This window comes from Silene latifolia, chromosome 10 (genome assembly GCF_048544455.1).
Source record: "Silene latifolia isolate original U9 population chromosome 10, ASM4854445v1, whole genome shotgun sequence".
NCBI classification, from domain to species: Eukaryota; Viridiplantae; Streptophyta; class Magnoliopsida; order Caryophyllales; family Caryophyllaceae; genus Silene; species Silene latifolia.
This window is the reverse complement of record NC_133535.1, coordinates 9,039,178-9,050,081: the sequence shown is the minus strand read 5'-3', so window position 1 is coordinate 9,050,081 and position 10,904 is coordinate 9,039,178. Positions and strand designations below refer to the sequence as shown.

The 10,904-nt window shown below is 39.0% G+C and overlaps 2 protein-coding genes across 2 annotated transcripts; one reads left to right on the top strand and one right to left on the bottom strand.

The window, feature by feature from the left end:
* The first annotated feature begins 1,394 nt into the window (after positions 1–1,394).
* On the top strand, positions 1,395–5,625 carry LOC141604977 (uncharacterized). The gene is made up of 3 exons (XM_074423578.1): positions 1,395–2,157; positions 4,329–4,863; positions 5,092–5,625. Exons 1-3 carry the CDS (start codon positions 1,508–1,510, stop codon positions 5,236–5,238), a joined length of 1,332 nt encoding a protein of 443 aa, XP_074279679.1. The 5' UTR covers positions 1,395–1,507; the 3' UTR covers positions 5,239–5,625.
* Positions 5,626–6,705: 1,080 nt separating this feature from the next.
* Positions 6,706–9,983, bottom strand: LOC141607063 (putative RING-H2 finger protein ATL21A). Its single transcript, XM_074426431.1, has 2 exons — positions 8,735–9,983; positions 6,706–7,295 (listed from the first exon to the last, which is right to left on the bottom strand). Exons 1-2 carry the CDS (start codon positions 9,429–9,431, stop codon positions 6,850–6,852), a joined length of 1,143 nt encoding a protein of 380 aa, XP_074282532.1. The 5' UTR covers positions 9,432–9,983; the 3' UTR covers positions 6,706–6,849.
* Positions 9,984–10,904: the final 921 nt, after the last annotated feature.

The following is a 10,904-nucleotide window of genomic DNA, read 5'->3' as shown; positions in this document are numbered from 1 at the left end:
GAATTTATTTTTAATGGTTGTTTAATTTATCTAAAAATTAAAAAAGCCAAAGTTAAAGTTGTTATGCTATTTGCATTTAATGCTTCAATTTTTTTTCTTTTTAAATAAGAAATAATGATGTGGCTCTCTATAATTGGTGACATGGAATTTTGGTTATGCAAGGTGGCATTTAGTAATGCGATGTGACATTGTCTACGTGGCTTTTAAGGTTTACCCTTTTAATAATATTTATAGATAATCCAACTAATTGTCCAGAAATTGCAACTTTAATTACTCTATTTCATTGATACACCTAATTACAACAATTCAAGTAAATAAATTAAAAATTAAAAAGAGTAATTCTCGTAATTGTTGTTGGTGGTGGTGTTGACATCGTCGCCGTCGCCAAATGGTTAAGAAATTGTGAATTTGAACAGTCTGGTGGGACCTGGTAATCGTGGAGTTGAATGTTTGCTGAAGTGTGTATTACTGTATTAGATTGTTAATTGTAGTGGAGGGTAATTTTGTAGATTGTTAATTGCGGTGGAGGGTAATTTCGTAAATTACACGGGCGACATTAGTAATTTTGGGGCGACAGAAAGAAAAAGTGTTTTTTTATTTCCAATTTGTTTTTTCCTTTCATTAAAAATTTGTATAGACTAATTTACCCTTTTCACTCTCTACCCTCATCTCCTTTAAGACCCAAATACCTATTTCTCTTGGCTCTGCTGCTACTCCGAAAGTCCCAATTACAAGTGCTACAACCACAACCACTACATGCCTCCACCACTAGTACACACCGCCTAACCACCCAGACCAGCATAACATCAAGGTTATGTGTTTTGGAATCGGAGAATAGAACACTACTTATCGGAGAATAGAACATCAAGGCTTTGTGTTTCGGAATTCGACCTCGCCGCATGGAACACCATCGCCCTTTGCAAGTTTTTCGAAATCCGACCTCGTCGTATGAAACACTATCCCCCTTTGCAAGTTTTTCAATGTCGGCAAAGAGAGATTTCGTGGGTAAATTGTGGGTTTTCGGAGTTGGCGAATGATGGTATATGTTGTCGGGTTGGTTTCAATTGGGACGAGATGGTGGTAAGGGTGGTGATTTTGAACTAATCTTATGTTTGATGTAGGTGTTGTCGATAGTAATGTGGTGGTGTGGTGATAAAGAAAAGGGTAAAATTGACTTTTAATAAATTATTAATAATATATGTGCTTGTCTAATATTCATTAATTATGTTAATTTAATTTTCATATTATATAATACAAAAAATTTAAATTAGAATTGATTTGCACCATATTGTGAACTTGCGGGGCTAATATGAACATACCGAAAGTTATAGGGGTGATTTGCACATAAGACTAAGCGTATGAGGTTTATTTGCTACTTTCCCGGTAGTATAACCGTATAAGTTTGACCACTTCAGAAAAATCTTCTTCCTTTTCCAATTGCATCCCCAATTCATCCCTGTAATAATCGCGATCAACCAAAATTCGCGCACCCCCCGAAACCCTAACAATGGCGGAAACCCCGAAAATCACCCAAATCTTCATCAAACTCTTCGACAACAAAACCCTAACCCTCCAATTCCCACCCCAAAATCCAATCAATTTACAATCCCTAACTCACCAAATCCAATCCCTAACCGAAATCCCCCAAAATCTCCAAACCCTAACCCTAAACGGCAAACTCCTCACCCCAACAACCTCCCCAATCCTCAAAATCCCCAATTTCTCAACCCTAACCCTAACCATACCCTTATTAGGCGGAAAAGGCGGGTTCGGATCCCTCCTTCGTGGAGCGGCAACAAAAGCGGGTCAGAAAAAGACGAACAACTTCGACGCGTGTCGGGATATGAGTGGTCGGAGGTTGAGGCACGTGAACGCGGAGAAGAAGATGGAGGAGTGGGCGGCGGAGGAGGCGGAGAGGAATTTGGAGAAGAAGGCGGAGAAGTATTTGAAGGAAATGGCGAAGAAAGGGAAGGGAGGGAAGCGAGATGATGGCGCTGAGAAGTATGTTGAGATGTATAGGTTGGAAAGTGCGAGGTGTGTTGAGGAGGTTGAGAGGAGTGTTAGGGAAGCGGCGGCCGGGATGGCGGTGGGTGGGAGGAAGAGGAAGGTGGTTGCGAAAGGTGGTGATGGTGTTGATGCTAAAAAATTAAAGATTTGGTTAGTTGATTCCTTGTTTAATTCAAATTATTCTTTTGCTGATGTTACATTATTTACGTTTACGATTTGGAAGAATACGATTCGAGTTGTTATTGTTGTTATAACAAAGTAAGAAAGAACTGATGAAAACAATAAAGAGACAAACGCACAAATTTACGTGGTTCACTAACGGTGTGTTAGCTACGAAGCGGTTTAGGAAGGAGTAGGGTTTGATAGCAGTTTAGGAGGGGAGGGGCCGGGATGGCCCTTGATAGCAATTTAGGAGGGGAGGGGCAGGGCCTCTAGTTTCGGATGATGATTCATGTCTGCCGACCCCAAACCATGTTGGGACTAAGGCTTTATTCTTGTTGGGGCGGGGTGGGGTTGTAGTTTACTCTCCTTATCGTTTCTTTATGTTGTACTCCCTCCCATTCAACTAGTTGCTCATGTTTTATCAAAATACTCCTTGCAAAAGTATAAGAACGTAAAGAACTAGTTGAATGGGAGGGAGTAATGATTTTGCTTGTACAAGTGAAAATTGATTTCTTTGTTTCCCTTAGGGTGTGTTTGGATAGCAAAAGTGGAGGGAAAGGGAGGGGAGGGGAAAGAGGAAAGGGAAAGGGAGGGAGGGGGAAGGGAGTGTGGGTGTTTGGATACATTTTCCCTCAAAAATCTTGCCTATTGTGGAGAGATTTTGATTAGGCTAAAATTGGATCCCTCAAAATCTCTCCCCCTCCATTTCCCTCCACCCCCATTTGCTATCCAAACAAGGGATTTATTGTCCCTCCCTCCCTTTTCCTTACAAATCCCTTAATCCAAACACACCCTTATGGCTAACTTGCTATCCAATTAAGGGGAAATTGCGAACCTCTTTTTCCCTCCAAATGATGGTTAATTGATAATCCTCGGTTAATGACATGACCTGAGTTATTTTCGCAATTAGGACTTGTCAATGGTGTAAATTGAGGATTTGTATTATTATTTTCCTGTTTCTTTCACTGAAAGTGGAGTTTTTTATGATTGTTCGTGGTTAATGTTGGTGGTAGTTGGTCAGTTAAGTTTGCTAATGATAATATTCGCTCAGTATTTGTAGTGCAAAGGACTTGGGTTTATAATAGCTTTTCTTGTTTTCAAGTTTCTCAAGGCTTGAGTATATAGGGCAATGGACATGAGTAACGATTTACTTGTACAATGATCTGGTGCATGTTGGGACGGTGAACTAGTGTATGTTCATGGCGCAGTGGGCTAGGGTGTGCCTTTGACTGTGTATTACTCCCTCCCCATCCAAACCAAACGTAACACTTCAATATAATACTCCTCACATATATTGGAGAAGTGTTACCTTTGGTTTGGATGTGAGGGAGTATAATGTTGAGTACATTGTACATGTGATGTCTTGAGGGTGTACTAGATATGAGCTCAAAGTTTTAGATGCAGGATGTAGTACTTGAAAGAAAAGTGAGAAACGAGAGATACAACTGATTTTACTTCCACTACTTGCTTCTAGGGCTATACCTGTTTCCAGTATGACACTTTGGGATATGAAATCTGTGCAATTGTACCTGATCCTCGCCAATTGACTTTTCTCCTATCAGAGACAAAAAGGGGGATTGCATGACAAAGTAAAGGAAGATACTCTTGTATGAAACATGTAGTTGATTTTTGACGGTTTTAAGCTTTGTGCCTCAAACATCTCTCTCTTCCTTTTAAAACAGTGATAAAGATCTCTGATCCTTGGCACTTGTACCCGAGTCCTAGTAACTTAGGCTACAACTTCTCTTGCCTTCAATAAAGACCTTTGATCCTTAGCACTTGCTACAATTTGTACATTGCAAGTGTTGTAGTATTGAATTGTGTGTATTTTCTAGTTTTCTTCCATGTCTCATGAAAAAAGTTGGTCTAATAACTCTACAATAGCCTTGTACATTTAACTGAATGAGTACTCTTGAAGATAATAACGAGGATTTGTCTCTTCATATTGTATGGTAAAATGGAGTTTTCTTTGCTGCTTTTGTAGTTTGGATGCATCACTTGCTCTTTTAAGGGAAGATATTTTCATTTGAAAGTCTTATCAGCTTGCTACTCGCTCAATTTGTCGGATTTTTTTGTGTGTGTATAATATTATTGATTCTCTGTCCATTATTTGGCATATTTTTTTTGAGTTGGCTAAACTTAAACGTTCTTCCCTTCAGGAAGGGGAAGCGGAAATTGGGTGAAAGTGACAGTGATGACTCGGATGGAGACACAGAGAGTGATGATAGTGATGCTGAAAATGAAAAATCAGCTGTAACTGATAACGGTAATCAGTCAGATTCAAGCAAGGATGTTAGCAATGGTTCAATTTCGGTGCCACAGTCGGATCAAGATCAGAATGGCAGAGGATCCTCTGATAGTGTTTCTGAAGAAGAAAAAGATATTCTAACTGGAGACTCTGTGGAAACAGATGCCACTCCACTTGAAAGCAAAAGCCTGTCAAACGTTGTTGATCCTATCAAGACATTATCTGACGGAGAAGAAAAAACGATTGAGAAGCCTTGTGTATCAGCTGAAGTGGCTTTGGGCGATGTTGATAGTTCTCGGTCGGAACCAGTTGATCGTGAGCTGCAAGTAAATTATGAGCCTAAAACAGTTTCTCCAGAAGAGACTATCGCTAGGAACAACCCTATTGTCTCAGAGGTCCCACAACCGCTGAATTTTGATGATTTTAACTCGGCTTCTGAATTGGAGGTTAGTCTTTGATTCTGGCTTCCCTTGAAATTGTCTGTCGCGTTAGTTCAACTTATTTTGACTTAAAAGTAGAAATGTGATTTTGTAAAACACTACTAAAGTGAATTTGCTCGAAGTCTCAACCCTCTGGGCATTATTGGTGTGAGATTGAAGATAGATGGTACTATCTCTAAATGTAGGGTCGAAGTATCAAACTGTTGTTACTGATACGGACTGAAATTGTTACAGGTTCTCGGCATGGAAAGGCTGAAAACTGAGCTTCAGGAACGGGGTTTGAAATGTGGAGGTACCTTGCAAGAGCGTGCTGCTAGACTGTTTCTGCTGAAAACCACGCCGCTTGAGAAGCTTCCAAAGAAACTGCTTGCCAAGAAATAAGACTCCTTTTGTTCACTGTTGAGTGAATTTAGTTTTCGCCCCCTTTGCTTATACAAATTTTTACTTTCACATGTAATTTATATAGTTGTGCTGAAAGAGAGTCCAGGAACTTGCAACGGAGTACAGGGGACTGAAAGCTCTATCTAGTTCACTAGAGAGGTTCAACCTCAATGTGTAATTTGTTTTTTTAGTCTCCCTCAAATTCCTTGGAATTCCCAACATTTGGCAAAATATGTGACGGGAATTTTGAAAAATGTTGCAATTCTGATGAATAGGAGGGAGTAGTAACTGTTAATGACTGCAATCTTGAAAATGCAGCTGCTTATGTACTATTGCTGATCTATAATGCCAGATTCATGTATTTAGCTTTTGAGCTAGTTGACTTCATATTTTCGTATATGTTCAGTTCAGTCTCGACTGTGAGTATCAAACACGGTAACTTGTAAAGTGTTGTGCGGTTAATTTTTATAACCTTTCTTGTCTAAGGTCAGTAAAGTGGTACTTTCCTCTGTTCTGGTCAATTGTTACGCGTATTTGTTTTGTTTTTGAGTATTTTAATCAATAGTTGACGGTTTTTTTAATTGTAGTTGGCTTTTGTGTGTGGATTCAAACATTTGAAATGATTAGAGGTACTAAGTTTATTTAAATTAGAGAAAATTGTTGATTACAACCTTTTATAAATCACTTTTTGAAAATTACAGCCTTATACTCCCTCCTATTCATTTTAACCTTCCCCCTTTCCTTTTTCATCTATTCATATAACTTTCCCCCTTTCCTTATTTAGTAAAGTTTTATACTTATTTTAATCACCTTACCCCACAACAATACCCCACAATACTCATACTTTATCTTATTTTAATCACCTTACCCCACAACAATACTTATTTTAATCATCTTACCCCACAATAATACCTTCCCTCTCTCCAATTACCTTACACCACCACAATACTTTACAATAAAATAATCCTACCCTTAATTTGCGTGCCATTTTGAAAGGGGAAGGTTAAAATGAATAGGAGGGAGTATTATTTTTTTTGAAAATTACATCCAAAATTTTACTTTTCTTCCAAAATTTTGGATGTAATTTTCAAAAAAAATAAATATATAAGGCTGTAATGTTCAAAAAGTGGTTTATAAAAGCTTGTAATCAACAATTTTCTCTTTAAATTATTTGCAATTTTTCCTGAAGTTGATCTTCAATTTGAAGGGCCTCGGAAGGGAATTGAGTCCGATACCAATCAAACTAATTGAAAATATTATAGCTTTTCTGAAATGTTCGTGTGTAAATCTAGCTCGATTACTTAAATATTTATCAATGTAGCTAGATAAATCGTGTTCATTAAGCAAAATAGCAGAATCAGTTATCTAGCCGTCTAGTTGTATGTTTATGAATCATTTACACTTGGTAAACAATGAGATGACAAACTCCGGCGAAGAGGGCAAGTGTCGTTCACAAGACCTCCAAAATCATCAAGATGGTTCTGTATATTATCTACATTGTGCTGTGTTGGAACATTTGATTATTTACTGACACAACATTACTGGCTATGTCGTCCGCAATATGCAAAATAACCATATATATCAACCATTCAGTCTTTTCCCTGTCTATGTTTATGAATCATTTACAGTTGCTAGACAATGAGAAGGCGAGCTCCGGCAAAGTGGGCAAGTACCGTTCAATCTTAGCCACTCGTCGATACAATCCGCATGGAAACAATGCTGGCAATCAGGTATGCATCTCAGTGTCTCAGTCGGTTTAAAATCCGACAAGCATATTGGGCAACACCCGTCATTCAGACCTGGAACACGTCGACTTTCTCCAAGTACCACCTTTGTGTAGGAGTCTATGGTGGCTTGATCGAGCCCCACTACACCATCGTGGGGATCTGGTGTAGCCGCTATTTGATGTGCTCGTGTTGCGGTTATATCACCCTCTCTCCTGTCCATAATGCATAAGATAACGCCTACTGCAATGGCAGATAAGATGGCTGGTACTGCGATGCAAAATGCGACAATCCTGAATATCTTGAGGTTTTTATTGTTTTGCGCCAATTCATCTGCAATAATGGAAGGTATTGCTTGTTAGTGAGTGCAAGACCTGGTCTCGCTATTCTTTTTCTCTACTCCTCCGTCTCAATTATTTTTCTTTATCGTAAACAATTGACAGGGACGGAGACAGTACAATTTTTGGGGTAAGGTCTGCCTATCACAGTTGACAGAACATGGCAAGTTTCCGGGTTTGATACTCATGGATACTGGGTATAAAATTCTTACCCATCACTTCTCCTAGCAGAGACGCAAAGAGAGCCTTGCATGACAAAAGCGGAGGTTGGCCGGTTGGGTATATGAAGCCTAGTATACGATTTTTTGCAATTTCGAGGCTTATGTCTAAACATATCTTCGTTTCACTTTAGAACCCTCAAAACCCTGCGGACTCTGAGAATGAGTATTTACAAGTGTCCGATGTTAGTGGTGGAGTTAGGGGGGGGGCTTCCCCCGGCCCCGGCGGATGAAATTTTCGAAGTTTTTAGTTAAATTTTTCGAAATTGATTCGAGTGTACCTTACCCTAAGTTCAAATCCTGGCTCCGCCACTATACCCGAGTTTGAGTAACAGTATCTAACATCGATTAAAATTACTTTCTGTTTGTTTCCTCCGTCCATGAAAATACACGAAAAAAAGACCCAAAAATTTGACTTGCCTGATGCAACCATCCAATTACCAAATGTTAACCAAGTGGTGTTAGTCCAGTGGTAGCTGGGTTAAACCTTGAAGCTTGCAGAAATGCAGGAGTTGCGAGGTCCCAGGTTCGACTACCAGCTGGGGCGATGATCACTTGGCCACTGCAGCCCCCGAAGGGGGTGGCTTACATGATCCATGTGGTGGTGCGGGAATGCATGGGCCCGGGGGGGACTCAACCCCCTCGTCATCAAAAAAAAAAAAAAAAAATTACCAAATGTTACTATGTGACAGCTCCCATTATAGCGATCAACCTAGTTTCCATTCCTTATAAAAGTCGTAGTATCACTATGCTACTATGTTGGAACATCCACCTTCTTTCCTTTCTCAGGAGTATTTAACTACCAGTTGCTCGCATGCAAACAATAATCACATATATAGTCAACTACTGCTATTTGCCATCCAAAAGCCAATTTTTCAATACAACTACTAATTATAAATAGCATAATCATGATCCACTTGGTTACCGACGCCAATAAACCCGAAATTTAACTAACATTGACATGACATTCATCACCATATTAAACAATTAATGATAGGGATAACTTATGACCAGGGTTCGAAATCCGTCTGCATTAATCCATTAAAATATAGTGTAAATTTAAAAAAACTCATTTTCCAGGTGTGAACAGTTCTTATGACCAAATCAGTAAAAATACTAGCTGTTGCTTTCAGCTTAGTTAGCTAAGCGAATGCGTCAAACAAGCAAAAGAAAAAAATTAAAGCGGAATTAAGGGCTAAAATAAAGATTTGCTTACATGAATCAGGAGGACCATAAAGACATCCAATTTGTTGGCTTCCGTTCATAGTCAACTGACACAAACCGCCTTTTAGTTCACAATCTTTACAGTCAGGCACGTCCCAGGAGATCGAAACATCATCTGTTAATGCAGAAGTAAACCCGCCTGCATTCTGAGGAGCAAAAGAAGACGGAACTAACAGGGTTTTAATAACTTGACATGACTTGTTCGCAACCTTATGAGCAAGTATAGGACGTGACGTTGCCATAACTGATCTTGTCGAATTACTAAGACAGTCAATAATGGTGTACCGTTGATCAGTGAAGTTTTTCGGGCAACTGAGGAATGTATAGTTTTCATAGGATTCAGCTTGGAAAGGTGAGCCAGACGGGTCAAACCCGTCTAAGAGTCTTTGTGGGAGACAGTTATTGGGATCATACAAATGGATGTTTTGTTCATGGTAATCTATGCTCCTAATTAGGAAACGACCTGACTGAGGTAAAGTCAAGGCCGGGAAACCTTGCTTTGTACAGTCGAGGGAAAAGCCGGGGAAACTACAGTTTTCGGCCTGTTGGGGATGTAAACGGAAAGGGAATCGAATTTCTGTGGCGGGATTTTTCTGACAGGATGTTATGGGACAGTAGGAATGGACTGGTAAGGGAATGATCAGGGGAAGGAGGAATGTAAGGAAGGAACAGAATGTTACGAAACCCATAGGAAGGCGTTCTGAAGACGGTTTTAAGGGTATTGTTTATAGCTAAGATGTGGGTAAAGATATACTGGTAGGAGTGGATTAGTTCAGGAAAAAGTCTGAAACTACTAAAAAATTGGAAAAAAATATTGCAGAAGTCAAGAGCTGGATAATTGATGTGCAAACTTGTTATAGTCAGAATTTCGGAGAATTATTCTGAGGTTACTGTTACGGAACTATAATAATCGAAAAATAGAGCATTTCTGTATTTAATTGTATAAAGACAGACAGACAGACATTCATTTAGGTAATGGAGTGGGTATGATAACAGAAGAAGACATACAAACACAGACAAATATTTGTTCTCAGAGATCTTGTTCATTTGCTATTTAAGCATAGTGAACTCTGAGGGTCATAGTCAGATCGTCATACTATAAACTAGAGCGAACACAGTCATACCGGCATTATGTCATACTATAAACTAAAGCAAACGGTCTCAAAAAACTAGAGCGAGCATAGTCATACCGTCATAGAATAAACTAGAGTGAAAGTAAGAAAATTAGTATGCCAACATTACTGTCAAGAAAAGCTGATAAACTAGAGCGAAAGTAAGAAAATTAGTATGTCAACATTACTGTAAAGAAAAGCAAAAAACCATCTTAACCAAAAGCTTAAAAGCTTAAGTTGATGGTTGAAGTCTCATGATCGGTTTTATATTCTAACAATTACTTCAGTGCCATAATTGTTTCGACTTTTGACCATAGATAGTACTCAAATGATCCTGCTGGTAGGATAAGAGGGTCAAATATACGCCGTCTAATCTTTGTATTAGAAAATATAAAGAGACTATTTCCGAATGACCCCATAATGAAGATTGCGCCTAAAATTTCATTGATCTTCACAATACAAAAGGCAGATTAGTAAATCCCTGAATGAACATAGTTGCAAGCAACACTAACATAAATTTCCACCGTCTCAATTATTTGTTTACCTTTTTTATTCACACTAGGCCGTATTTTAATCAAATCTAAACAAATAACTTGGACATAGACTTGGCAAAATTGACCCAACCCAAATAACCCGACCTGACACCCCAGTTTAGACCCGAACTTCACCCAAACCCGAATTGACGCAACCCGATATAACCCGACCTGAATGTTTATTGTTGCAAACTGATTTTTATCGACAAATAACTTGATAATAACTTATCCGAAAATTACCCGAATCTAAAATAACCCAACCCGACCCAAAGTCTACAACTTGAAATGACCCGGCCCAAAATTGACCCGGCCTGAAACCAACCAGATTAACCCGGGACCCAATTGACCCGTTTGCCAGGTCTACTAGTTTGACGAAAGAACTATCATCCAACAGAAATAACAGAATGCTACAAAAAAAAAAATGAACTTGTGACTGTACACTCCAGGGAAGGATCAGAAAAAAAAAGGTGTGTGATCAAATGCAGGAAATATTGGTGGGTAAAAATGTAGGGTGAAG

Excerpts from the sequence above, each read along its gene's own strand:
- LOC141607063 (XM_074426431.1), bottom strand. The coding sequence starts at position 9,431 with ATGGGTTTCGTAACATTCTGTTCCTTCCTTACATTCCTCCTTCCCCTG. Across the intron at positions 7,296-8,734 it reads TTATGGTCCTCCTGATTCAT|ATGAATTGGCGCAAAACAAT; the intron begins GTAAGCAAATCT and ends CCATTATTGCAG.
- LOC141604977 (XM_074423578.1), top strand. The coding sequence starts at position 1,508 with ATGGCGGAAACCCCGAAAATCACCCAAATCTTCATCAAACTCTTCGAC. Across the intron at positions 2,158-4,328 it reads GCTAAAAAATTAAAGATTTG|GAAGGGGAAGCGGAAATTGG; the intron begins GTTAGTTGATTC and ends TCTTCCCTTCAG. Across the intron at positions 4,864-5,091 it reads ACTCGGCTTCTGAATTGGAG|GTTCTCGGCATGGAAAGGCT; the intron begins GTTAGTCTTTGA and ends AAATTGTTACAG.